The 27,768-nt window shown below is 33.5% G+C and overlaps 5 protein-coding genes across 11 annotated transcripts; all 5 read left to right on the top strand.

The window, feature by feature from the left end:
• Window positions 1-990: 990 nt before the first annotated feature.
• Window positions 991-6,080, top strand: LOC105644188 (cyclic nucleotide-gated ion channel 2). 2 transcript variants are annotated; one of them, XM_020683242.3, is made up of 7 exons: window positions 991-1,296; window positions 2,452-3,055; window positions 4,011-4,540; window positions 4,794-4,905; window positions 4,988-5,224; window positions 5,317-5,403; window positions 5,479-6,080. In XM_020683242.3, the coding sequence occupies exons 1-7, from the start codon at window positions 1,238-1,240 to the stop codon at window positions 5,968-5,970; spliced, it is 2,121 nt and encodes a 706-aa protein (XP_020538901.1). In that variant the 5' UTR covers window positions 991-1,237; the 3' UTR covers window positions 5,971-6,080. The 2 variants fall into 2 exon arrangements, with proteins under 2 accessions (XP_020538901.1, XP_089576236.1); XM_089720110.1 differs by lacking the exon at window positions 991-1,296 and adding an exon at window positions 1,734-2,376.
• A 1,112-nt stretch (window positions 6,081-7,192) lies between these two features.
• On the top strand, window positions 7,193-10,154 carry LOC105644125 (RING/U-box superfamily protein). Its single transcript, XM_012229389.3, has 2 exons — window positions 7,193-7,351; window positions 8,804-10,154. The coding sequence occupies exon 2, from the start codon at window positions 8,943-8,945 to the stop codon at window positions 9,735-9,737; it is 795 nt and encodes a 264-aa protein (XP_012084779.1). The 5' UTR covers window positions 7,193-7,351; window positions 8,804-8,942; the 3' UTR covers window positions 9,738-10,154.
• A 566-nt stretch (window positions 10,155-10,720) lies between these two features.
• LOC105644126 (lysine-tRNA ligase) lies at window positions 10,721-14,920 on the top strand. 2 transcript variants are annotated; one of them, XM_020683213.3, is made up of 6 exons: window positions 10,721-11,076; window positions 12,043-12,192; window positions 13,443-13,701; window positions 13,756-13,995; window positions 14,133-14,275; window positions 14,483-14,920. In XM_020683213.3, the coding sequence occupies exons 1-6, from the start codon at window positions 10,804-10,806 to the stop codon at window positions 14,786-14,788; spliced, it is 1,371 nt and encodes a 456-aa protein (XP_020538872.1). In that variant the 5' UTR covers window positions 10,721-10,803; the 3' UTR covers window positions 14,789-14,920. The 2 variants fall into 2 exon arrangements, with proteins under 2 accessions (XP_020538872.1, XP_012084780.1); XM_012229390.4 differs by having other exon boundaries at window positions 10,776-11,076; window positions 13,777-13,995.
• A 3,369-nt stretch (window positions 14,921-18,289) lies between these two features.
• Window positions 18,290-22,171, top strand: LOC105644128 (uncharacterized). 3 transcript variants are annotated; one of them, XM_012229391.4, is made up of 2 exons: window positions 18,290-18,447; window positions 19,802-22,171. In XM_012229391.4, exon 2 carries the CDS (start codon window positions 19,848-19,850, stop codon window positions 21,690-21,692), a length of 1,845 nt encoding a protein of 614 aa, XP_012084781.1. In that variant the 5' UTR covers window positions 18,290-18,447; window positions 19,802-19,847; the 3' UTR covers window positions 21,693-22,171. The 3 variants fall into 3 exon arrangements, with proteins under 3 accessions (XP_012084781.1, XP_020538891.1, XP_012084782.1); XM_020683232.3 differs by having other exon boundaries at window positions 18,299-18,509; XM_012229392.4 differs by lacking the exon at window positions 18,290-18,447 and adding an exon at window positions 18,454-18,588.
• A 1,172-nt stretch (window positions 22,172-23,343) lies between these two features.
• On the top strand, window positions 23,344-27,405 carry LOC105644130 (EID1-like F-box protein 2). 3 transcript variants are annotated; one of them, XM_012229395.4, is made up of 4 exons: window positions 23,344-23,471; window positions 23,653-23,707; window positions 25,417-26,191; window positions 27,039-27,405. In XM_012229395.4, exon 3 carries the CDS (start codon window positions 25,426-25,428, stop codon window positions 26,164-26,166), a length of 741 nt encoding a protein of 246 aa, XP_012084785.1. In that variant the 5' UTR covers window positions 23,344-23,471; window positions 23,653-23,707; window positions 25,417-25,425; the 3' UTR covers window positions 26,167-26,191; window positions 27,039-27,405. The 3 variants fall into 3 exon arrangements, with proteins under 3 accessions (XP_012084785.1, XP_012084786.1, XP_012084787.1); XM_012229396.4 differs by having other exon boundaries at window positions 23,397-23,551; XM_012229397.4 differs by having other exon boundaries at window positions 23,405-23,555.
• Window positions 27,406-27,768: the final 363 nt, after the last annotated feature.

Below are 27,768 nucleotides of genomic sequence, written 5' to 3'. Positions count from 1 at the left end.
CCTGGTCTGAGGAGCATAAGCACTAATATTATACTGAAAAAGCTAAACATATCCTAAATATATACAAAGCTAATTAAGCTATATATATATGTATAGATTGATCAAGAAACACTTATAAGTTCATCGTCAAAAAACAGGCAACCTGATCTTCTTTTCTGGGAAGCTCAGCAGTGATTTTTAATGGCTAGTAGACAATAATTTTACAAGTACATTAATTGGTAGGTTTAAAAGGAAAGAGCAAAGAAATTTCTAGTTTTGGAATTTATTATTAGTAACTTAGTAATTAAGTGAAACAATATGAAGAAATTTCTAAATTTTTTTCTTTTCCCCTTTCTTTTCTTTACATATATTAGAGCTTGTTAATCAAGATTAGTCTTTGTAATCTAATTTCATGTAATCATTATAATTTGTTCTTACTTAACTGTAAAAGGGGACCATTATTCTAAGCTATAGTAGTTACAAATATGAAAAAACAAAAATAATAATTCAAGAAACAAGAAACTGTTGAACAACCTATGAATCCATTTTTTTGATTCCCGAGGTACATCTTTCCTCGCCCAATCTTGTGGCTCTCTTAGATCTTAAATCTCCTAAAAGGTTTTTTTTTCTTTTTTTTTTAAAAAAAAATTTATTATTCTTTTAAGATCTTAAATCTCCAAAAGTTTTTTATAAATATTTTATAATTTATCCATTATTGTAGTTGTTCAAAATGAATTCACATCCATTAATAATAGACAACTAAATTACTTATAATTAGTTATGTAGAAATAATTGAATATGCACTTATATTACTATTCAAAAATGCAATATTATCGAAGAATATTCCTTATCATCTTATGCTGGATGTAGTTGAACTTACACACACCTGCATATTTCAAAAGCTTCTCAATTCTCATTAAAGAAAAAAACTTGCTAATCACATTTCTCTAACACCAACCAGGTATATAATATATATTTATAAATAATTTAAATTTCGTTCTCTGATTATATATGCATATATTTTTATTAAATAGGGTCTCATATCAAATGTGTGCATGATATTTGAAAGGCATAATAATGTGACTCGAGTCACCAAATGGGTGCTGCATTTCTTTTTCTCTGATCCGGTAAGGTTGGTGTTCGTGCATGCATTTCCTGGTAGGAAGAAAATAGCTTTGAGATAGCTAGAAATCGATATCAGATCGAAACCAGGTTTTGCAGGAAGCTAGCTTCAGTCGGATTATTTATATATTTGTGTATGTATATGTTTTTCTACGTCAAAACAGATGCCAATGCTAGTCGACTAATGGGAGATTGGTATGTTTAAATTGTGGCTTATCTTTTTTTTTTTTTTTTGGTTAATGAATTTCTTTTCTTTTCTTTTCTTTTTTTGTTGACAATTATGCTATATGGTTTGATTCTTTTCTTTTAAAAAATAAAACCTACTTACCTATTTCTAGTTTGCAGCCATGTCTGAATACGGAGTATTATTATATCACTGTCACATATGAGTACATAATTTTGATTTCTTGAAGTTTTATCATAGTCGAGGAGCCCACAAATCCATTATTATCACGTGATAATACAGAAGGTTAAGAGTTTGAAAATTTTCAAGTATAAAAAAAGGATTATTAATAGATTAATTTAGCAAGAACATGAAATCCCAAATAAGAAAGAAAAGCAATTTTGTAATTTTTTTTTTTAAAAAAACAGAATTCATCTTTCTTACTTGGAAACAGGATCAGTTAATAACTATGGTTATAACTCAATTAGTACAGTTGTTAATTTGTAATTATATCTGAACTTTTTCTCAATGAAAACAAAAAAACTGATTCACGACAAAACTCATAGAATAGTGCTAGTCACTGTTCACGTGTTTCTTAAAACCCTGACCTGACTGGAGTTTCTCCTCCAACTCCACCATGCAAATTATAAGCTGGCTCTTCTTTCTAAGTTACTCTCACCCATTGTTATCTTACCAAACGGGTGCAGGCTGGTTTATCTTGTTGAATTTGAATCTTCTAGATCTGAAGAGTTTTTATCGATTTAGAAATAATACGGTTGGTCTTTTACTTAATACGAGCAGTGAGAGTAGTGAGAGAAGTGGGATTCGAATCTTTTCACCACTTGAATTTTATCAATTTGATTGGTTAGCTAAAAGAAAACACCCTATTGGATAACCCACAATATCACTCGGGTCTATTGAGTGAATAAAAATAATAATAAAAAAACACCCATTACTAGCTCTTTCATGCACTTTAAAGTTTAAACTGACACACTCCTCTCTTATAATCCTTTCTTCAGTACCAAAACGCACTCTCTTTTTCGTAATTCCTCAGTTTCCATGCTTATATTCTTCCAAATCCCAATCATGTCCATGTCCTCCTTCTTGCAAAGGTCAACTTTTTGACTCAAAGCACATTTCTTTTTTCTCTGTTATGGTTATTGATGCCATTAGTGTTTGTGTTTTAGGTGGCTGCATCTAAGAGGAAGCAAAACCAGAGGTAATGACACCCACTATGACGACGTCTTCGACTACGCCACAGAATGTTATGCCTGTACACAAGTTGGCGTCCCCGTCTTCCACTCCACTAGCTGCGACAGCGCCAACCAACCACATTGGCAAGCCTCTGCCGGTTCTTCTCTTTCTCCGTTTAACCCTGTCCCGACCCGTTCGAGATTCCGGATTCCTTCTGGTCCTTTTGGGTCCGTTCTCGACCCGCGTAGCGAGTGGGTCCAGTGGTGGAACCGGGTGTTTTTGTTGACACGTGGGATTTCGTTAGCCGTTGATCCTCTTTTCTTTTATGCCTTGACCTTATCTATAGGGAAAGGTGGGGCCCCGTGTTTGTACGTGGACAGCGGGGTGGCGGCTATCGTTACCGTTGTTCGCACCTGCGTCGATGCGGTGCAGCTTTGGCATGTTTGGTTGCAGTTCAGGTTGGCCTATGTTTCTAAGGAGTCTCTGGTTTTCGGCTGTGGGAAACTCGTGTGGGACGCACGTGCTATTGCTTCCCATTATGTCAGGTCTCTCACGGGTTTCTGGTTGGATGTTTTTGTCATACTTCCTTTTCCTCAGGTTGGCCCTCTTTTTCTTTTCCTCCTTTATTATTTTTTCAATTAACTGAATTCTATTAGTGCAGGCTTAGTTATAAACAAAACGGAATAAAAACCAAAAACCCATATAACCCAACATAACTGGTTTCAGATTAAAGCTTGGTTATTATTATTGTAAATTAAATTTATTGGTATAAGCATAAATAAATTTAGTTCTACCACTAAATTAAAAAAATTTTCTTTATTGTTACAAATATTTAATCATGTTCTTATGATTTTTAATTAATTATTTTGGAAACAGTAAAAGATATTTAATTGATATATTTAGAATGATATGTTTCTCACATCAGTGGTGCAGTAGGTAGGGCATCTTGCCTGTTAACAACCATTTGTGTATGGATCAAACAAAATAGCTCAGTCTTTTGTCCTATCTGTTTTGAAATTTTGAAAAGAAAATTTAGTTTCTGTTAATAATAATAAGGAAAAATGGCCTACTAAGTCATGAATCATCATGATATTACTAAAGATGGCTACTTTAACCTCAATAATTGCTCAAGTAGTTCATCACATATCTCTTATTCTTTATTAATTTTCTTTTCCTTTTTGATTGAGATTCCAGTGCTAATAATATTATTAGCACGCTTTCTTTCTTGCCTTCTTGTGCATTTAAAGAATTAAAATCAAAGGAGTGAACATTACATGTTATAACAAAAAGAAATGTTCTGGAAGGCTAATAATTCTCTTACAGTTTCCATTAAACTCTACTGCTATAATGTCATGGAAAGAAATTCATATTGGAGAGGTAAGTGAAATGGGTTGAGCTTAGAACAAACGAAACTCGACTACGTTATCCCTCAATCTTGCCCCAGCAATGGAGAGGGAGAGGGTCATTACCCTGTGACAGATGGAAGGAGACAAGTAGTTTTAAAGAAATCGTTAACAGGTTGATTCATTCTTCTAATTTCTTTCCCTTGCAGGCAATATTTTGGATATTGGTGCAAAAATTGATCACACAAGAGAAGAGTAAGCTGGTATTAACAATAATACTGCTAACATTCTTGTTTCAGTTCCTCCCTAAGCTCTATCACAGCTTTAGCTTGATGAGCAGAATGAGAAAGGTCACAGGTTATATCTATGGTACCATTTGGTGGGGTTTTGGCCTTAATCTCATTGCTTACCTAATTGCTTCTCATGTTATTGGAGGATGCTGGTATGTTCTTGCTACTCAACGAGTCGTGTCATGTCTGAAAGAACAGTGCGAAAGAAACAGCAACTGCACGCTCTCTCTGTCGTGTTCAAAGGATGTTTGCTATCAATTTATGTATCCTGAAGATAAATTTGGAAATCCATGTGGTAATAACTCTAAAATGATTGCGAAGCCATTGTGTTTGAATGATGAAGGACCATTCAATCATGGGATTTATACAGAAGGCCTTCTAGTGGTTACTAGCAATTCACTTGCTCTCAGGATTCTTTATCCCATTTTCTGGGGCTTGTTGAACCTTAGGTAATATATTTATAACTAAGGGCCTGTTTGAATGAGCGGTTAGATCGTCTAGCATTTGAGCTTCCAAAAATTGATCTAATCATCAAAATTTTAGTTGTCAAAGATACAAAATTTACAATTGAAATACTGAAATTTCTTACTAACTGAAACTGCCAAACCAAACATGCAAACAAGCTATAATGTTATAGATTATTAATTGCTAGATTTGGACTATCTCATTTCTATTTTCCTAATATCTTGCTTATGTTGACAGCTCTTTTGGCAATGAGCTCGATCCGACGAGTAACTTGGTAGAAGTGATGTTCAGTATATTCATTGTGTTGTGTGGCTTGACTCTCTTCACATTAATGGTTGGGAACATCCAGGTAATAAAATTTCCTGTTATTTTGATATTTTATTGATACAAGTAAAAACATAGTTCAAAAATAACTTGTTATTCTTTTATAGGTGTTTCTGTCTGTGATCTTGGCCAAAAACAAAAACATGCAGCTAAAACGTAGAGACATAGAATGGTGGATGAGTAGAAGACAATTGCCATCAAATTTGAGGCGAAGAATTCGACATTTTGACAACCAAAGATGGGCAGTGATGGGAGGAGAAGATGAGATTAAGTGGATTGAAGAATTGCCTGAGGGACTCCGTAGAGACATTAAGCGCTATCTTTGCTTAGACCTCATCAAAAAGGTAACTTAACAACTAAATCATCTGCTAATGATCAAGTTTATGAATAACTAATGTCAATGAACAATAACCCAATTGCAATTTTTATTGTTCAGGCACCTCTCTTTCACAATTTGGATGATCTTATTCTTGATAACATTTGTGATAGGGTCAAACCTCTTGTCTATTGCAAAGGCGAAAAGGTGCAAAATCATCCTACATTAACTTCTGATTTTAATAATTTTACAAAATTTGATGAATCTCTTAATATTTGACAGATAATTAGAGAAGGAGATCCTGTGCCAAGAATGTACTTTATAGTGCGGGGGCGAGTGAAGCGTAGCCAAAGTCTTAGCAAAGGCATGGTAGCTACAAGTGTGCTTGAACCAGGAGGCTTTCTAGGTGATGAATTGTTGTCTTGGTGCCTTCGCCGCCCATTTATAGACAGACTTCCAGCTTCATCGGCAACATTTTTCTGCATGGAACCAACTGAGGCTTTTGGACTTGATGCAAACAGTCTTAGGTACATTACTGATCATTTTCGATACACATTTGCTAGCGTAAGGCTTAAGCGAACATTGAGATATTACTCGTCGAATTGGCGAACATGGGCTGCCGTGAACGTACAATTGGCTTGGCGAAGATATAGGATGAGGACTACAGGTCTAGTGATTCCTGTAGCGATTAATGGTAATAATATTGAAAATTTGCTGCTCAGGCGATATGCTGCAATGTTCTTGTCACTCAGGCCACATGATCATCTTGAATAAATGCAAGAATGGAAACTTCTTTTCTTTTTTTTAGTTTCTTTGAGATCTTTGTACAGTATCTGTTGTTTGTGCCAAGCTGCTCATAATACTGAATTGAAGATTTGTTCCAAGCAGAGTTGCAGAAGATTCTTTCATGAAAAATGGGAGATTTTTGTTTTACTTAGGAAAATATAAAATACGTGTGTAACCTGACAATAAAAAAAAAAAAACTTATTTGATTTTGTCATTTGTTACTAAAAAAAAAAATAAGAAATGAAATGAAGGATTTTGGTTGCATCTGCTAATCAAAATGCAAACAGAAGTTTCTTGACTCTCAGTTGTGGGCTGCATCATCCTCCATTGCCATACTTAATTCTGATTTGTCTACTAATTCCTTAGTTGTGAACTTTCAACTAACAGTCTAATACCAGATTATATACTTAACATTTTTAAAATTTTTTGGAAATTGTAATAAATTCATTTAAAATGGTCTAATGTTGCCCCAATAAACAACATGGTTTTAACTTGTTAACAGGTATTTTACATATTAATTACACTCCATTATTGAAATTAGTAACATGATTAAAGTATGTAAACTTCATATTAGTTCGCACCTAACTGAATTCTCATCGGAGGCCAAAATTGCTAATAAAAAATAAATATAGGATATTGATCGATAAAATTAAAAATAATAGACAAATTTAAAAATAAAACTTTAAAAGTTGAGGTTTTTTTCATGATGAAGCTTTATTTTTAAGCTCTAAGATGAGAAATTGCACCCTATGACTGAAACGGAATGTAACTGTAAGAGTTTATAGTGTTTTAACAATAAAAAAAACAATCAATTTATAATTTTCTTAAAATTTCTTATTAGGAATTAATATATATTACTATAATTATTGTTAAAAGTTACATTATGTATTTTTTTTTTAGTTCAAAATTAATTTAGGGATTTCAAATATATTAATATTCGACTTGATAATGATTTAATTTTTCTATATAAACTAAAATTTGATTTTATTTAATTATTTATCACGTTTGCAATAAATTAATTACATGAACAAAATCTCCATGTGAAATATTGTAAGTTTCTCGTTTAACCAGCAAAAAGAAATGCAGACAACGACGTCGTTGTCAATTTTACTTAAAGAAGACCACATTAACTCCTAACCTACCAACAAAAGGCACGTGGACCACGGAAAATTTCTCTACCTTCAGATTTTAATCTGTTACACAAGATTCCAAAACCCACAAAAACTAACATTTTGTCCGTTCTTCAATTTCAGAGCAGGTGGGGGGAGAAGCAGAGCGGAGGATTCTTATTTGAATCACCCTCTTTTTTTTTTCTTTTTTTTTTTGAATTTTAAATTCTTTCTCTCTCGCGATCAATCGTGCATAGCTGGTAAGATCACGTAATATCAGCTTCTCTTGATTTTTTTTTTTTTTAAATTTATATTCAAGTTCTTCGCTTGCGTTCTCCGTTAATTCATGCTAATCTATCTTAGATTTGAATGGATCGGTTGTTTTTAAATTTTTTATGTTTTAGCTCTTCTTGTGTCTAGATCTTGGTCCGGGGTATATTATTATTACTATTATTTTGTAAAACTAGGGTTTATTTTGTCTATAATTTGTTTGTTAATTGTGAAACTGCTGCCTGGATTTATAAATCTTGTTTATTTATTATATCTGAGATTTAAATGTGAGCTGCGAGAATGTAAAGGGGAGAAAAGACTTGGGTTTGGATTATATGGAAATGGGTATCGCTTAAAATGATATTAAAGTTCTTCTTTCTCTGTCTCTTTTCCGCTGAATATGAGTTTAATGTTAACTAAGGGATACTGTTTATGAGTTTAGTGTAATTGAGGTTTTCCAGTGGCTATTTGGATTACTGCAAACAATATCTTTCGTGTGATCCAATATGATGGTGGGGATTCTTATTGGATGAGAATGTTTCTTAGGCCCTGATTTAGTGTTGTTTGGATTTGGCACCTGTTCTTTATATAAAGTGCAAAAAAAATCCCTTAATCCAGATAATAGCAAATCAGATCCCCCAAAAAAAGCACAACACTGTGCTAGGCCTTAAAGGTGCTGTGACTGGTTTAAGCATGTCTCATTAACCAAAATTTTGGAATTTGTTGTACTAGTAGCTGCAGTAACAGTTTTTGTTGGGATGATTAGAATTTTAACTATTTTCTAGTGACTAGATGCATTTGCTATCCATGATCCATGTTATTCATCATTGTTTCCTGAATTTTCTTTATTCTGTCATTTTTACTGTCACCATTATATGCCTTTCTGATTGGTTCTGAGTTTTATATTTTAGGTTTGCCTTTTTAGTTGTATCCACTTGCTTGCCTAGCACGTAGGAATGTTTACCTTCTAAGGATCCACCTTATGCAAATTTACTTATGTGACTAAAAAGTGGACGATGAAAGAGCAGCATATTTAATGAAATTCTCTGTCCTGATTTTATAGTTATTGTTGAATGCTCCCTGTTGTTATGCATTTACTAATGCCTCAGTATTCTATTTACCTTTGGGATTGTGCAAGAACTGGAAGGCTCCTTTATCATTAGTTCAAAATTTTGGGTTATTGAACCCTTTTTGGTCTCCTTATTCTGCTACTTTCTAATCATTTGATTCAAAAAGTCTACATTTTTCTAGGAGATTTTGATATCAACTCAATGATATTACTGCTCCTGAAAACATTAAATACCTAACTATTCTGTCATCATTATATATTATTCATAATCACATAACTGTGAAAAATTATGAATGGATGCCAAACTGAACTTAGCGTCGTAAATTATGGGAAGTTAGTTTGAGTCTCTTTCTTACTCCCATTTTTCTTCCAGGTGAAATTGCTAATGGTGCTGATAATTATCAAGGGAAAACCTTCTGTGAATGAGATAATGGTTATTGATGCTGGTTGTCAGTAGTTTCTGGAAGCATAGAATATGATACTGCTTCTGTGAGTTGCTTCTTGCTTACAAAATGTGGAATTTTGCTTCCAATTGCATAGCTGGAAGTGTTGGCCTAAACAGTACCCCAAAGCTAACTCAAGCTGCATCAGAATACTCAGATGATGAGGCATCTTCTGTTGTTAGCAGGGAAGAAAGCCTAGAGTGCCCAATATGCTGGGAGTCCTTCAATATTGTGGAAAATGTGCCTTATGTTTTATGGTGTGGCCATACACTTTGTAAAAACTGCATACTAGGACTTCAATGGGCTGTTGTGAAATTCCCCACATTACCAATCCAACTCCCGCTCTTTATTTCCTGCCCATGGTGCAATCTCTTATCCTTCCGCTTAGTGTACAGAGGCAACCTAAAATTTCCCCGCAAGAATTACTTTCTACTTTGGATGGTCGAAAGCAAGAATGATGATGGACATAAATCTCATAATGCCTTTTATGAAGATCATCAACCCCTCTGGTCAGTGGACAGCAATTTAGCCTCAGGAAACCAACTAAGTTGCAATAACACTAGAAGGGGACATCATTCAGAGTCATCAGGAACAAACCATGATCACAATCCCGACAATGCTTTCCTCAATCTGGGAAGAATACATTCTTCTCTTCAGAAGTCATTGGTTTTCCTCGTTCATTTGACAGCCAAGTTTCCTTTGGTCATTATATTCCTTTTGATTGTCTTATATGCTATACCTGCCAGTGCAGCCATTTTGGCCTTGTACATTCTTATCACAGTTCTATTTGCTCTTCCCTCTTTCCTAATACTGTACTTTGCTTTTCCTAGTTTGGATTGGCTTGTCAGAGAAATTATCACTTAATGCAATTAGCATCGTAGTCTGTAGACCTTGTGAATATAAGTTTGCTCCAAGATACTGGCTTCTATTTATGTGGATGCCATAGAAATTGTAATTTGACGACTTCTCCAGTTTCCAAGGCTGTCAATTCTTTGGCTTGAAGGTGGTCCAGTTTCACATCAGCTCCTGTAGAATTTGGCAAGGATCAAGGGCTTGCGTAGTCTGGAATTTTTGGTGGCAATTGGGGCTCAAGACATGGAAACTTCACCTGTCAATTTAGTATTTGCTTTGCAGATTCGCAACGCTACTGTATGCATACAAAATAGTTAGTGTGAGGGCTTGTCACAAAAGTTTGATATCTTCTTTGTAAGCGGACCCCTGTTTATTGAATCTCTATTATGGTTCTGCTCCCCTTGTCTATAAAATTTTCTATCTTTGATCCTTGTTGGGTTCTGAAGAAAGAGAGAGAAAAACTGTTATCCTTTATGAGTCTTTAGTGATTAACACTGTGTCGATCAAACATATTTTGCTTATGCTTATTATGTACAGTGCTTTTAATGGACTGGTTCTTTGCCTACTATGTCTGTGTAGGCCAGTTTGGGATTTGATGTGCTGCTGTTTTGGAGTTGTAATGTAGGAAAAACAGTGAGACTTAAAATCTAGAAGAAACTGTAATTCCATAGTGCAAGGCCATTTCAGAACAGAGGTCATAGGTTGAAAAAAACAAAAGACGCAATTATATGTATGGAATAAACCGGAATTCCTGTAACTAAATCATCAAAAGGGTGAGTGAATTCATCCAATAGGCTTTGGCAGTATGTAACCCTATGCTTTATGTGGTCCAATGTTTATGGTCCAGAAATTCACGGTCCTAGAAAGTTCTGTTTCAGTCTCCAAGCATCCACAAACTATAATAATTCCCCCTCAAAAAAAGTCCTTGTAGGAAAATCCAACAGAGACAGAACTACACGTGTCACAAACATAGCCTTGAAACTTGCAACTATGGATCCTGTTAACATTAAGAAACACCCATCTCACACCATTTTTAAACTTTTTCTAGTTATTGTAAAAACAAGTACAGTCTCAAACTATGGTGGCTGCTATTACCATTTCTTCCCCAAAATCCAGAATCTTGCAGAATCCAGTCTCCTTATATGAACCCAATTCTAATTTTCTTGGTGGTTCCTTAAAGAACTCTGTTTTACCATTAAAACCCAGAAGTAAAAGAAGAGATAAACTCAATTTGGTGGTTGCTGCAGCAAGCAACACCCCCACCACATCTACTGGCACGTTTTATCTTAACTTTACTGGCTTTCCTTTCCCTCTTGGTCCTTTCCTCAATAGACGCACTATAAGGACTGAGGTCAGTTTTTTTTTTTTTTTTCCTTTTCTTTTGTCTTTTAAATTTTCTTTAAAATTTAAATTTTAATAATGGTTGTTCAGAGTTTTGGCTTTTGTCTGATTTTTTTCTCCTTTTTTTTTTTTTTTTGCTCATGGGCTTTTTACAAAGTCTCCAGCTTTCAAGTTTTCCTCTCGCTCAGTCACTCTCATGTAGTTTTCTAGTCTGGATCTTATTGGATTTCACATTGTACAGATAGAATTTGTTACTGCTTGCTGTTTTTAGTCTGCCTTTCTTCTTTTTGATTCCTGAAACGCAATTTGGTATACTTTATGTTAAGTAGATGGGCTTCCATTGACGTTGATGTTAAAATGTGTGTGGGTTTTGTGTTAACAAGGTGAACTAACATTCTAACACCTAACATTCTAACACGTTTCTTTTGTCTGTAACTCAAATAATGTTGCTTTTATTTATTTTTTGTATTAACTGACAAAATTTATGGTTTTGAGTAGGGAGTCATATTCCTAATTTTGAGGTCTCTTGACAATTCGAGGGAGATAGAGAACAACAATTTGTTTTTAGGTCCCTTTGTAAATGGGTTTCAGAAGAATATTCATTAACTGCTTTATTTGCTTAAGTTGATCCTTTATAAAGAAAGCTTTTTCTTTTCCTGCATACTATAATTCTGGAATGCTATTTATTTGTATAGCTTGCCCAAGACTTACAAATGTTATATTTGAAATACATTAGAAGAATGAGAAAGAAAAGAAGCATACAACTTTAAACAAAGGAGTGAGATAGGAAGGACTTACTTACATGTGCAAAAAATTTAAAAAGAAAAACATGTTTTGTTTAATTTTTACATGATCGAATGTAAGGATAATAAGTAAGTTTCCTATCAGTGACTGATGTGTTAATGGAAATTGTTGCTGGAAATTATGTCTTTGTGATTTAAATTTTCCCATTTTCTTCTGTTAATGTCCTTGATAGGCTGTAAAGGGTTGTATATGGCTATTCGAACAAGAGCAAGCATTGGGATTCAGCAGTGTCTCAACAAATATTCGAATGACAGTCGTCAAACTCAAATCTGGAGGTTTATGGGTCCATGCACCCATTGCTCCAACTAAGGAGTGTATTCAGGTTCTATCTTCCTTACCAACTCTTCAATGAATGAGGATACTAAATGGTCAATTTAACTTTATTGAAAGTTTTGTGCATATCAATTCTACAGTATAGAAAGTGCATTTTCTTGTGACTGATATCTTCTAGAATTAAATTACTTCTTTTTTATTCCAATTCATTATTCAACTTGTATTTGAAAGTTCAAAAGATATTTCCACATTTCTGTTTATTATTTTTTCAAGTCTTTCCAGGGTTAGATGGCTTTGAAGCAGCCCATATGGATAGATACAGATAATTCTTTTAAGGACTAACAGCTTAACAAATACGCTTTCTATACAAAGCAAAGGCAAAACGAAAACGATGCAACCTTGCTGTATAGTTTTCTTCTTTTCTTTTCTCTTTTTCTGTCAGATTTAAAACTTTATGGCAGCATATACTTTATATATGGGATATCCAAAAAAAAAAGGAAAAAGAAAAAGAAAAAAGCTTTTGGCCCTGCAGCAATGTATATGGGGTGCGGATGCTATTTGACTGCCTTAGTTGAGTATCATCTGCTTAAGACTATGAAATTACCTGTTTTCAATAAGAACTACTTTGATTGTATATGTTACTTTATTAATACGTGAATAATATAAATTATCTGTTGGCACCATCAACATTTAATACTTATTTGGTGGATTTAACTTATAACAATTCATTGCTTCTAAATTCCGTAGATAAAATAGAGTTCCATAGTAGTTCAAATCAAAGACTTAATATTTTGTATATATTACAGTATTTTGCATAAATGTCTGTCATATACACTATTTTCCCCCCCCCAAAAAAAGGAAAATAATATAATATTTATTAGCTTTTAATTCTTGGAGTACTAACCTTATGCAAACTTAAACTACACACACAATAATTAATCATTCATTTGTAGGATTTAAATAGATTCAGATAAAAGAAAGTATAAGACATAGAAAGAGATTTGTAATTTTATGAAAATTATTAATTTTTATTAGTTTATTGATATAACTTTTATTTTTCCCACTCAAAATTAAAACTATAATACAGGAATCCAATGCCCTCAAAGTGTTAGAAGCAAGAACGATCTAGAGAAAAATAGCTAGTTTCAGAGAAGTTAATTATCCATGCTTGCTGCTTTATTTTCGGAAGCGGAATCTTCTGTGTTGTGCTTGGTTCCTACTTCTTAGTATCATTTTAGTTCATGATTTGCATTGTTGCAAACTCGGATGGCTTTTTGACATAGTGATCTATCTTGCCAGCTTCTGAAGGAGTTGGAGGCTCCAGTAGAATACATAGTCCTGCCTACATTTGCTTATGAACATAAAATTTTTGTTGGCCCATTTTCAAGGAAGTTTCCACGAGCCCAAATATGGGTCGCACCAAGGCAATGGAGCTGGCCGTTGAATTTACCACTTGAGTTTTTTGGGATTTTTCGTGCCAAAACCTTGAAAGATGAGGATTTGTCAACACCATGGGCTGATGAGATTGAACAAAAAGTTTTAAGCTCACCTGAAGTTGGTAATGTAATATGCACACAGACCAGGTCAAATTTCATTTAAATGAATAATTTAGTTTTCTTTTGGATTATTCCAGGAATTGGACCATATGTAGAAGTAGCTTTCTATCATAAGCGCTCAAGAACGCTACTGGTAACAGATGCTGTAATTTTTGTTCCAAAAGAGCCACCTGAATGTATTAGCAAGGAATCCTTGTTAGCTTCGGCAAAAAATGGATTGGCTGTAAAAATTCTTAGTAAAGGAAAGGAAGTACCTCAGGAACCAGTTGTTGATAACCCGATGAACCGTCAAAAAGGTTAGCTCTTTAGTCCTAACCATTGTGATAATGGAACCGAGAATGCTTTTCGTGCAATTTGATATGCTTTTCGTGCAATTTGATAGTGAAATTTGTTTTATCATGAAAAAGTTGAAGAAGCGTGGTCTTTGGTGCAGGATGGGAAAGGATGGTTCTTCAAATCTTGTTTCTTGGCCCGTCCAATCTGTTGGAACCTAAAGCTAGTTTTGGTCAAATGTCTCAGAAATTGATTGTTTCACCTATTGTAAAGACTCTGGTCTTCAGCAAAGTTCCTGAAAAGGTAAATTAATGATTCAGAGAAAAACTTCCTTTTAATGTGTATATCATGGTTTAGAAGATTATACAAATACAAAAACAATCAAATTCACCAACTTTATCTTGATGCAATTTGCTGCATTTTATTCGAACTATCGACCTTTTCTAGTACTTACATTAAATATAAATTGATTGAATCGGTATTATTGACATTGGTCCTTTTAAATTTCAGGTCAGGGATTGGATTGATGGAATAGCTGGGGATTGGAGATTCAAGAGAATTATTCCTGCTCATTTTGCTGCTCCAATAAATGCAGGCAGGTCTGAATTTTTAGCTGCATTTGCTTTCCTAGATGACCTCTTGGGCGAGCGTTACGTTACTCGGCCTTCACTATCTCTTCTGTTCACTTCACTTATGGGGAAGGCTGCCAGTTACTTCCCACCAGATGACATGAAGACCTTATCATCCCTCGATCAATTTTTAGTGTCGGTAGGAGCTGTAAAGAAGACTGTCTCAGGAAGGAAAAAAGCAGCTTGACAGATAAATTTAGCTGCAAAAGTTTTACCATCACCTTTAATTCACACATACACTTTTATATCAAGAATTTGACAGATCATTATTGTACAATATATTCATATTTGAATAGGAAAAAGTATATAGCTTTTCAAATTTTGTCCTCCTCCAATATTAGTGTTAAGTGTCATATGTTCCATATTTGATGAAACCTATAATGTCTGAAAAAAGGGAGAAAGTTAATTTCTTCTTTGAATGGTTTTCTAGCAAAAGGAGATTTCTTCAAGGCAGCTTGTGTTGATTTTTCTACACTTTTAACTTCCAAACAAAGCAAAGAACAAGACTTAACATGTTTTAATTTAACAATTTTAGAACAACTAAAATAATATTTTCAAAATACTTTTTTGCACAATATCTCAAAAGGGGTTTTTCCAAAACAAAAAGAAAGAAAAAAAAAATCCAACAAACTATTTGTAACAGTAGCTTTGGCCATAGGTTTCTTAAAGACATCCAACCACATCTTCAAGTCACCTTAGAACTTCATCCTACTAAAATTAAATTCCATTCACTAAATTGCTTCCAACTATTCATTAGATATAGTTGAATGAATGTTAGGTAAGAATAAGTAAACTTTATTAATAATGTCAAAGGTCAAAGTAACTAGAGAACTCAAAGCATGAACAAAATTGGTTGGACAAGTTCTTCATAAACTCTCTTGTTGGTCTAAATTCTTCAATTAGAGTTAAAAAAAAAAAAATCATAAATCATTTATATATATCTACATTTTGGTTGGAAGGTCACCTCCCCAACAAGGTTACCAACTACATTGAATTGAAATTCCATTCTCACAGAAGCTCAAAGAAGGCACATGTGCAAACCAAACCATAGAGAAATAATATTTTATTTGATTGGGTGGGTCCAATGTCCATTATTTTTTTAGAGGGTACATAATATATATATATATAATCAAATTAAAGCATGGACCATAAGGTAGTGTGATTGTTAGAGAGAATCCAAAGTGATTTTTCTCCTGTTGTTAATTGTCTTTTTTTCCTTTCTTTTTCAATTTTTTTTATTATTATGTTTCTTCCATTTGGGCCATAGCTTTGACATAGACTTTAGAGCATGCTTCCACATATTGATGCAAATGCAACCATTTTCTTTTTACTCTTCCCTAATGATTCAAGAAACTTCACCTTTTTTTTCCCTTGGAAAAGCCAATTGTCCACCCTTTAAGTTTTTGAAATGCCAAGCAGAAATTTCTAAAACTTTCCCTTTTCTTTCTACGTGAGAAACAGTATTAGCCTTGAGCCAGCCAACAAACGGTGACAACTTTCTTTCTATAGATAGTACGTTATTTAATATTTTTTCTGTCTCAAAATATAATAAATATTTTTATAATAATTATTTTGTCTTAAAATATAAGTCATTTCAAATACTTTAAAATGTAATAAATAATATAAGTTGTTTTTAGCGTTTTGATTAAATATTATTTTTTATAGTGTTCGGTAATATAGCATTTTAATTAGTTTGTAAAGGTTAAAGCAATATTTTATAAAAAATTAACTTATTTAACGTTTAATTTTTAACATTACATAAAAAGCTATTCAAACAGCTAACAACTATTAAAACAGTTAATTTTATCAAATAAATCCATAATCATACGAGATAAAAATAACGATATATGAAAAATAATGATATGTTATTAATTTACAAAAATTAATTATTCTTTAATCTCTATAAAAAAAAAAATCTTAAACGACTTATTCTTTTCGTACATTAAATCACTCTGTATTTTATATTGCTTGTCATAATAGAAGCTAGGCAGTTTAATATTAAATTACCACCTGAAGGATATGTAAACTAAAATAAGGTATCTTGATTTGTGATGATTTTTTTTAATGCAATTAGGAGATTTGAAATTCCATTAATTACTTTAATCCTGTTTAGCACATTGGATACCTATCATCATGAAATCTTAATTTTGATGCCCAACCCCAACTGTCCTTTGCCCATATATTAAATTATTAATAATACAGTGTGAAACTTTCATGATTGACATATAACCATAAATCTAATAATCACATTTTCATTTTTTGGCAAAGAAAAAAAAAAATATATATATATATATATATATGGGCAAAAGTTTCAAAGACAGCACCTTCAGAAACTAAAATCCAAATGAAACAGTCTTATTGGGAAGTTTCTTTTGAAATTTCTAAGAGATAAATGTCAAATCAGGTCCTTTTAATCTGTAGAAGCAGATTATAACATACATGTTTTATTTTGGAACTAATTGACAGCTCAAATTTCATAATTTTAATATAAATTTTTAATTTAAAGTTAATTGAATTTTTTTTAATGATAAACCTTTTTCCATTTTTTAATTTACCATAATGACCCTCACAACTCCAATCAAACCTTTAATTAGTTAATTACTATACCGTTAATTAAAAAATGAGTGACATAATCTAAGTTTCTTGGGTTGATTAACAAATGAGTGAACTCATGAAGGAAGAAGTGATGATGAATCATTAAACAAGTCAACAATATAATTAACAAACCGACCAAACAATATTATATATATAATATTTGTATTATTTATGTAAAAATATAATAATTGCGGATTTCTATTATTTTAAAAATATGCATTCTATTTTCAATTAATGAAATTAATTTCATTTTTTTCTAGAAAAAATAAATATTCCATATCATGACACAAATATTAGGATGAAATTATTTTATTTTAAGGGATGGGAATTAAGTGAATCATTGATCATGAATGATTAATGAATTATTAAACATTGTTTGATTCATTTTTACATGCATCAATTCTCCAAATAATCCTTTGGAATAAATATCTTTTGAGATTTTTTTTTCATTTTTCAAAAATAAAAGAATTAATTTATTATCTTTGGATTATTTACTATTTAAAGCAATAACATATGAAGATTGACCTACATGGAATGATATCCATTCATCAATATCTTAACATATAAGCAAAATATTTTATAATCCAATTGTGGTTAAAAATAAAAAAATAGTAAACTTTATCATTAAAGAGTAGATGGGATTTCAATCTATCATCTATCCGTATATAGAATTATTTTGAACAAGAAAAAATAATTAGCATTTCTTTAATTAGATTATATTTGTTGAATTAAATTTTAATAATTACATCTAAAAAAGACCTTCATTTTACATTAAACCAAAGAAACAATTCTTAGTCTACTTTTTTTATTAATAATTATTATACAGTATAGCAGTGATATATTGTCATTATTATAAGTTAAAATGACAATTTAATAAAAATAAATCATTTATCAACACGAGATATTTTAATTCGTATATCTTATTTTAGATACGTGTCTTATTTTTATTAAATTATCATTGTATAATTAGTTAATTACTATTTTTGACATAAAAAATAGAGAAAATTAATATAAAATATGCAATGGAAATCTATCTCTATCTTGTCTGTGATATGTAATTATGTATATAAAGAAATCTGCAACCAACGCGTATTTAGCAGATATAGACGCACCAAACTCGGAGAACTGAATAAACAGTTGCTTGCACGATCTCACAAGCAAAAAGCCCACACAAAAAACATGAATAAGTGAAAGCATAACTGATTGAATTCATACATTTATCTTGCCTTTTTTCCTTGGTAAAGAACAAAGGTAAGCTATACCTTTCCTTTACTTCTCTCTATTAAAACCTTCTTTTTTGACATGAATTTAAGGTGGGTTCTTGTTTTCCACTAATGGATTCGCTCAAAAATGGGATTTTTTTGATGGGTTCTACATAACTGCCTGTTTTTGGTGCGTTTTATTACCTCTTATTTGTTCCTTTTCTTTTTGCAAGTTCTGTGTATTGATTTTTTCTTGCACATGTGTGTTTCTTTGTATATCTGGATTTTTTATATTTTCAATTTATGATTTGGGTTTGAAGGCATAAGATCTTGAAGGCGGATTGCGAGCTTAATCTGAACTTTTGCTGTTTGAGTTTTATGTTATTGGCTTGTTGGGTTTATTGTGATTTGCAGATTCTAACTCAATTTTTCATTTTGAGAAAAAAAAAAAAAACTCTTAGTTGTAGTTATGCTAATGCATATGTTGGGAAGTTTTTTGAAGTTCATATTGTTTTGATATTATTTTCCCTTATTATCTTGCTGAAGTTAGCCTTTTCAAGCATGCCTCTTAGTTCTGCTATGCTTTTTGAAATTGACATTACAGAGCTTTGGCTTTCGTAGATACCAGCTGCTTGTTGTAGGATTTAGTTGTAACCAGTGAGAAATAGTATGCTAAAACTAAGTTTGCCAGCATTTGCTGAGATAAAAGTTAGGCCCTTTAGGGGCTGTTAATATTCCTTTTTTTCAGGTACCCGTCAATTGCAAAACAAAATAATAAATTCTGTTTGTCTATTTGTTTAATTACCCTTTTGATTTCCCCCTTGTCCATTCATTAGAATGCAGAGAAGTACAACATAAGGTTAAGGCTTTCAAACTTTTTGATTATTTGGCTTTTTAATTGATCCAATCCAAAAAGAAATTATGTTGTCATGTTTTGCCCTTCAAATGGTTAATTCACTTTATTGCCTCTTTCAATTTCTTTTCATAGTTGTGTTGTATTTTTAGCATATCTGAAAAGACACGAGTCAATGCATTTTATTCATTACTAGACCTTTCATATTATCTAGGACCAAAAAATTAGATTGTGGATCTTTTGCTATATTTTGTCCCAAACTCTATAAAATTATCACAATGTCATTTAGTTCCATATCTCATTAGGATCATGATATTATGTGTAGTACTAAATGGCATTATTAATAGTAAATGATGCAATATATGGTTGTTATTTTATTTCCAGACTGAGGATTTGAATTTGCTCCAGTTTGAATCATGATGGTACATTTAGTTGAGTTTTTTTTTCTTTTTTTTTTTTAACATTAATAACAGTTCTCTGAATTTCTGTGTAATTGTTTACATTATTAAACGCAAATTCAACATTATAAATAGTCATGCTTGGTTTTCAGGTTTGTGTATTCCATTTTTTGAGTCTGTGCATCTTGCACTTGATTAATGGCTGAGCAAAGCATCAGTCTACCAGTGACCCCCAGATCAATTGAGTCAGATGCAGTTTATGCTAGAAGACACTCTATGGGGAAGCCTAGTTCTTCGGCGAGTGGAGAAAAGGTTCTTCCCAACTATCTCCGAACTTCTACTGGTTCCTGTCACGATTTCTGTAAATATGGGAGGAAACATGCATTTGAAGAGAAGGGAAGGCGTCCATTTATAAAAAGGAATGCAAAGAAGCCACCAGATGAACAAAATCTTATAGAGCTTCACCCAGAGAGAAATAAGGCATCAAAGGTTAATTACAAACCCAGTCCGAATATCCCACCAAAGACTCCTGAGATCATAAAACGGGAAGTATCTAGAAAATCCCTAAACAGACAAACTCCTGTAATAAGTAAAGTTATCTCTGAGGCAAAAACATCATCAGGGGTATTGTTGACAAAATCAGCTGACAGGCAAAGTCCAGTGTTGAAGGAAGGTCCGACCAAGAAGAAGATAACATCAAAGGAAGTGTTTACAAAATCATTTGATAGCCAAAGTTCAGTATCAAGTGAAATTTGGGGTCAGAAGGGGAAGAAATCAACCCAGGAGAGGAAGCAGAAATCGACAGTCGAGCTCAGAAATTCACCTGATTTGAAAACCCATTTATCTCCAAAAGTTGTTAAGCCAGATGTGTCATCTTCTTCTGGAAAATTAGAGGTATCTACGAAGCAAGTACTGTCAAAAGTTAAAAGAGATAACTTGTCTGCAAAAGGTGCCAGTTCTTTGAAACTGAAATTGTCCGCTCCAGATTCAAGGGTTTCAAGTGTTTCAACTATTAGAGGAAATGCCAACAATAAGACAGGACAGAGGAAATTGACCTCCATAATTGCTGCAAAGAGAGTACAGATGATGCCCGGAGCATTGCAATCTCCTAAATCTTCCAGTAGTGGAATTGCAAGAGGATTGGCATCCCCAAGAATTTCCTTGACTCGTAGGCCTTCTCTCAGTAGAGTTGCCAGCCTAAATGCACGGAAGAAAAAGGGCTTAGAACTAGCATCTGCTCTGAAGAATCAGAAAAAGATTGTAAAGACCGAGAATGAGCATCCCAAGATTAAGCATGATGATCTTGACCAATCCATCAAAGTAACCAACAGTGATTTGGTGCAGGAAAAAACACTATATGTTGTCAAGATGGAAGCTGAGAAGAAGCATTTGGATCCTGTTGATAAGGTTAATAATTTTGCTGAATCATCACCACCTCCAGTTTTATCAGCTAAGTCTCCAACCCTCCCAGAATCTCCATTATTGTTATCTCATAATGAAGAAGATGAAGAGGAATCTGAGTATACTGTAACTGAATCAGAAGATGACCTCCTCTCTGAATATGATGAAACTGAATACATGGAAGAGGCAGAAATCCGGGAAGGGGAGCAGAATTGGAGGCATAGCAAGGTTGGGATGGTTTCTTCTTTGGATAAAAATGACCAAGCTGTGAAATTAAAATTCAGAAGGGGAAGGGTGATTGACATTGATACTCGTGATAATTGCCCAAGGAAGCTCAAATTCAGGCGAGGAAGAGTGTTGGAGGATAACCAAAATTTCAAAGCTGGTGCCCGAAGAAGCTTCAAGAGAAGGGGAGCTGAAGGCCACGCAAATGATGGCAAGCCTCGTTCAGAAAAGGTTGTTTTGAGACATCAAGATGTGCATGGAAAGAAAGATGGCCTGGTACTGTTTAATAATGTCATTGAAGAAACAGCAAGTAAACTTGCTGAGACCAGGAAAAGTAAGGTTAAGGCCTTGGTTGGTGCTTTTGAAACAGTGATCTCCCTCCAAGATAAGAAACCAACTACAAATACATTCTCTTGATTTGAAATAGAGCCAAAAAAGAAAAACTATAATAGAGTAAATAAAATTTTCTGAAGTCAAAAGAAAGGACAAGACAGGATAAAAAGTTATGAAGTGATTTTTTTTTTTTTTTTCAGATTAACAGTCTAATGGTTTTTTACAAAGGAATGGTAGGAAAATAAAGTACAAAAATACAAGCTGATAAAGTTGCAAAAGGATCAGTTGACATTAGATATCCTGGTTGCAGAGTTTGGCAAAGTCCTGGTATTGATTTTGACATGCTTCACATGTGTTTTTCACTTTGATGGTATGCATGTTCTTGTACACCTAATATGATTGGTTTTTTATTTTGTTCTTGTGAATCAAATATATGTAATTTCAAGGGAAAAAAAAAAAAGAAAGAATAAGTTCAGAGTCAGTTTTATCCTCTGAAGTTTGTTGGATATTGCTTTTTCAGTTTTTTCTGATACAATGTGAATGGGATAACTAATTTGTTTTCATTGATTACTTTTCTCTTCATGACTACTAATTTTGTTGGTACTGACTATGCCTCCATCAAATAAGTAATATACTGATTGCATGAATATTAAGCAACCTCTATCTCCTTTAGGTAAAGGGTGAGAACACAAAGTCTGGTTCCAGAAGCGCACTTTGTTAAAAGGGCAAAGTATCTTACTTTATGATCCGAGTGGGTGTAAAATCCGAGTGGGATTACACCTCGTAGTTATATATAAAAAAAAAATAATATACTACACCAATCAATATAAATGATGCTATATTACAAATTCGCATTAGGAAGTGCTTCAATCTAAATAGATTTTTTACACAATTACAATTTTCTAAATATATTATAAACTACATTGAGCCGCATTTATGGGCAGTTAGCCGAGATGGAGAGACTTAAACTTCTTTTTTTTAATCATAAAATTAGGGTACAACACAATAACTTTTCAAGGGGTCATCCATTTTAGTTTTAATGGGATCCGGTGCGTGTTGGTATGATTGGATGGAGAGAATTAAACTAATAAATATAGAGACTCATTAAAAGCAGAAATTACAAATATTACAAATTAAATGAAAATTAAAAGAAGGGAGAATCAGACATCAGTTTTACTGCCATGGCAACTAAAAAGGATGCTTTTCTACTTTCTAAACGACAGTGAGAATTCCATTTGAATGAAACTCAACCACATTAAACTGGTTGAAGTTTAATCTCTTATTGATTTTGCAATTTATTTATAATAATAATAATAATAATATATTTTTTTCCATTTATTTTTATATTTTAAATACACAAACGTCTTAAGACGAGTGGGAAATATCAAATAGCCAATGAGGTTGCCAAAGAGGCGAAAAGGTAACAATTTAATAATGAAAAACCAGAAAAATCACGAACCTGATACGTGGACAAATGTTAGGGTTTTAGAATCTTTCTCTGGACGCTACAATGCTTTGGCATTTTCCTATCAAAAGTCCCGACACAAAAATTTTAACAACCAACAGTAAAACAGCAGACTAAGCTTGAATCACCTGACTGTTATTTTCTCCAAAATAACCTCTAATCAACTATCTACACATTGGACAAAAGCTGTCCCATTGGCTCCCTTGCTAAAGACACCTATTGTTCCCAGCTCTCATCTGATAGCGTGGCAAAATATCATTTGTACTTGATTTAACGACTGAAAGTGATTTTAACTCTGTCTGTTCAACTAATATTTTAATATTTTCTTTCTTCCATATGGAACCCGGAGCCTTCTTGTTCTCTTTCGTTTAACTCTCCATCTCTGCAATTTTTGCCATGTATGTATCTGTATTGTATTATCTTTTTTTAGACGGAAATACCCTTTTGGAGAAACAAAAGCCTGAATCTTTTTGTGCATGCAAGTATTTGTCTTTGTTTTATCTTTGATTTTTTTTTAGTTTTTTCTTTTCTTTTATTGTTTGATAAAATTCTAATCCCTTTTCATTTCCTTCTGTGCAGAAATTTTTTTTAGGGGTTTTTCAGGTCATGCGAAAGGGATACTTCTTTGTCTGAGGTAAGAAATTTTGGGTCTTGATTTCAAACAGATTACGATCTGGTCTAGTCTTAGCTTTTTTGTTCTTGTTTGTTTAGTTGAATTTGGTGGGAGCTAGGGTTTTTTCTGTTCTTCATGTTCAATGCTAATTTTGCGCAATTTGGTGGATGCATGAAATGGGTTTGCTTTGGATGTAACTGTTTCAAATTTTTGATGTGTTTTGTCATAATGCCATGAAGTTTGGTAAGGGTTTTGTGGATCTGAAGTTTAGAGGGTATGCAATGAAAAATCAACCAAATCTGTTTGTTTGATTAGGATGCCCTGGGTGCTGGAATTTAGAGAAGCTTTAAAAACTTTAATGTTCACTAACACTAAGTGTTACTTGCGTTGATCGTGCATATTTTTTGTTTCTTGGAAATTTTTCTCCTAAAATAAAAAATGAAGAACAGATGAGGATTTGTGTTGCATTATTTTAGAAAATGTTAATACGTTGAGCTGTGAATTCAGGGAAACTTGTCTCTTTGAGTTTTACATATGTGAATTTGATTTATGGCATGGATGTTGTAGAACCTAAGGACAAGAGTTTTCTTCTAAATGGGGTTGAGCTCTCTGGTAAATATTAGGAACTTTGAAATTTGGGAAAAGTGTGCCTCTTGGGAAGTGTATAAGCTGATAATTCTTGAAATTAAAGGAAGTTTTGTCCGCCTTATTGCTACAAATAGCTCTTGAATCTGTAGTTATGTTCATTTGATAGGCTTGTTTTAAACTAAACGGGGTTTTTATGTAACTCATGTGTGCATGGTGTGCAGCTTCACTTTGGATGACACTTGAGATTAATTATAATCGCATGCAAGGGAAATTATTGTTTCAAAAATATGAAAATTATTGTTTCAAAAGTTATCTAACTATACATCAAATCAATATTTTGTATACAAAAGCCAAAAACCCTAAAATTGTTGTTATTAATGTGGAAAGGTGCGCAACACCAAAATTTGCAAATTTAAGTGCACGATAAGTCATCCACAAGGTTGAGGTTGTTACAAGATTAAAGGTGCAAAGTTCTTGGTGAATTTATACATTCGGCCTTTAATTTTATGCAAAATCCTTTTAGTGGAAACATCCAGTTATTTGCAAAATCCTCTAATTTTACTTCATCCATGTTGCTTTCTAGGTATGTATTTGGATTGTCAGTAAATGAAAAGACTGCTGCTAAGTATAAGTGATTGGAAAGTATAATTGATTTAGAGCCACATTGAATTATAAATTGTAAAGTTTTCCCTATTCTTAATGAATATATCTGAAAGTGTTTAATCTGAACACTAGCTTGTAAATTTGAAGCATCAAAGTAAAGGTTCATTTCATTCAGTTCCTCGACTATTTTACGTGGACAGACTGTTCCTTAAATCCGATATAGGTTTTACGTTTGATGAGTAACTGATATAGGAACCTCAGTCTTAGCCTGTTTTAGTTGGATTCTGTCAGGTTGTGAGCCTTACTTTTTTTTAAATGTGTTGTCTTGCTCTTTATACTTTTTCCTCCCTCTTGTTCCTCTTAACCATCTACTCATATATTTCATCATTAATTTCACCGCTGGGCTCATTTTTAGGGCTTTTATTGTTTAGCTCAGAGATTTGTTTGCCAAATGTGATAGCTTTGTATTGGTACATTGTTGATCCTAATGGGAATCTGTAACAAGGGCTTAGTGTACTTGTTTCTTTCTTTCATACTAGGTGTTCGAAATGATTTTAACAAAGCAGTATCGCTGTATTCATTCATCAAGTTGCCAATGCACAAAAGGGCATCTAAGCGAAGATGTGATTTTTTTAGTGTTTCAACAGTTGAACTGGAACCCTAAGTTGATTGCCACTCTGTCATGTACATGTAAATGGTTTGATGACCTGGCCAAGCGAGTGCTATGGAAGGAGTTTTGCAAAGCTAGGGCTCCAAAGATGATGCTTGATCTGCAATCTAGTGGAAGTCACAGTGTCGATGGAAATTGGAGAGCACTTGGGAAGTTGCTTATTTACTGCTCAGGATGTAGCAAGGGTGGCCTGTTCAATAGCATCCATATCCCTGGTCATTTTGTTTATAGGACTCGTTTTTCTAGGACTTCAGGGAAGAGTTTTCTTTTGCCCCAATGCAGAACAGATGTTTTATATGTCTCTGACCCTTGTGAACATCTTGACCAAGGGGAAGAAGGGGATGTGGGATTTTTTCGTGGAATTTTCAAGTCCTTCTCGATGTCAAAGGTCCGGAAAATGCTCATCAAAAGGAGAGCCCAGCTTCATCCAACAGAGGTGTGCCCTTATTGCAAGGCAAAATTGTGGAGCATGCTACAAGCCAAAATGATACCACAAAGTGCCAGCTGTAGGCTGGGTTCATATGAAGATTGCGTTGAGTATTATGTGTGCCTCAATGGACATGTGCTTGGAATCTGCACCCTCTTGCCCTTGTCAGATTCAGAAGAGGCATCTGAGTAGGAGTGATGATTGGCACAGAGACCAGGTATCCTCTGAGCATTTTATTTTTGTTGAAATCAAAATGTGCTGAAGCTTCAGCTTTTGAAAATGGTAAACCATTAAGCAAAACAACCTCTTATTGTACAAGCAGTCAGAAAGCTTTGCTTTCAGCCTTTGACTTTCTTGGACTTGTCAAATGAATTCGAGTCCCTTATGTATCACCTTCTAACTGTCTAAGATTATTCTTTAGGTTGCTTTGTAAATTTTTAGTGGTTTTCCAGCCTGAAGCATGAGAAATTATGGGAAAAGATAAATGAAAAGTAACTGAATTTAGAAGAATATGGGACATAACTTGTGATTATGGAAAAAAATAGACATCTTTTATTTGTGCTCTAAAAGAATGGAGTAGGAGTGATCATTTTAGTGACAAACGTTTGGTGGAGAGGTGGAGCGGTGGAGCCGCAGAAGCATATGTTATCTCTTCGCCAGAAAAGGCATCTATTGTTCTTTTCCTGTTGAATGACTAATGAAGTCTGAGAAATTGACATTCTCTGCTAATATGCATACCTTGAAAAGTTTGTTGTTTAAGCATGAAAGTTAAGGATAATAATTTTTTCCCGTTAAGCTCACTTCATAATGGCAGAAAGTTAAATCATATTCTAAGGTCCAACATTTGTGCTAGAACAATCTTGTCCGACTGTGGTCTTACATGATCTTACATGACCCGTTTGTTGGTAGTCAGTAGCATGTATAATTCCCTAGTGGAGGTAACTGGCCCTAAGGAGACAATATCACTATGTTTTCTCTGCTGTTCTGTGCCCAACACCCGTGTTATTATGTGCCTTCTTTCCTGGAGAATTGCAATTGACAAGATCTTCCCTTTTGGTTGGCAGTTCATATCAATTATCATTGTAGGAATGGATTGTGTCTTCCTGCAAGATTGACATTTGGACGAGCCATGTGATAGGCTCTCTGGAGATTTACTTCGCTGAAGCTGAAGTCAACTATCGCAATCTCATCTGAACTCTCGACTGCACTGCTTTGCCATCTTGCCATTGGCTAAATGTTTCATATTGAATGGTTGACCTCCAACCATCTTGTTTTAATCATCTATTAAATTACTGTGAGCATGTAATACCATGTAAACATTATGTATGCACCCGTATCAATATATATATATATATATATATATATATGGATGGCAGATTGATATCTGCGATAATTCAGGTATTTGATTGAAGTAGAATGAAGTTCTTGCAACATCTACAAGTCCGTCCTCCTTCCCCGTAGTTATTCTTCTGTCCTGTGATGGAATGCAATGGTGGAATCATCCCGTTGTCCTCGTAATATCCTGTCATCTTCACCTGCATAAAAAAATTTGAAATAGCAGCCGGGGGCTAGCCATTGGTACGAGTCTGGTCAAAATTTATACGGATTGATGAATCATTGATGAAATGAATCAGGCTACTCAGTTTGCTAAAACAGAAGTGCCAATTATTGCTATGTTCTTGTTGTATCTACTACTAGTTCTAGCAATGGTGAACATTAATTCCATGATTCTGACAAGTAAGCGTTTACATAATCCAGAACTGGGAAGGGGCAATGTCGTCTGACAAATTAAAA

Source organism: Jatropha curcas, chromosome 4 (assembly GCF_041381405.1).
Source record: "Jatropha curcas cultivar XTBG-Jc1 chromosome 4, XTBG_Jcur_1.0, whole genome shotgun sequence".
Lineage (NCBI taxonomy): Eukaryota > Viridiplantae > Streptophyta > Magnoliopsida > Malpighiales > Euphorbiaceae > Jatropha > Jatropha curcas.
The sequence above is the reverse complement of the archived record's forward strand: the minus strand, read 5'-3'. Positions and strand labels throughout refer to the sequence as shown.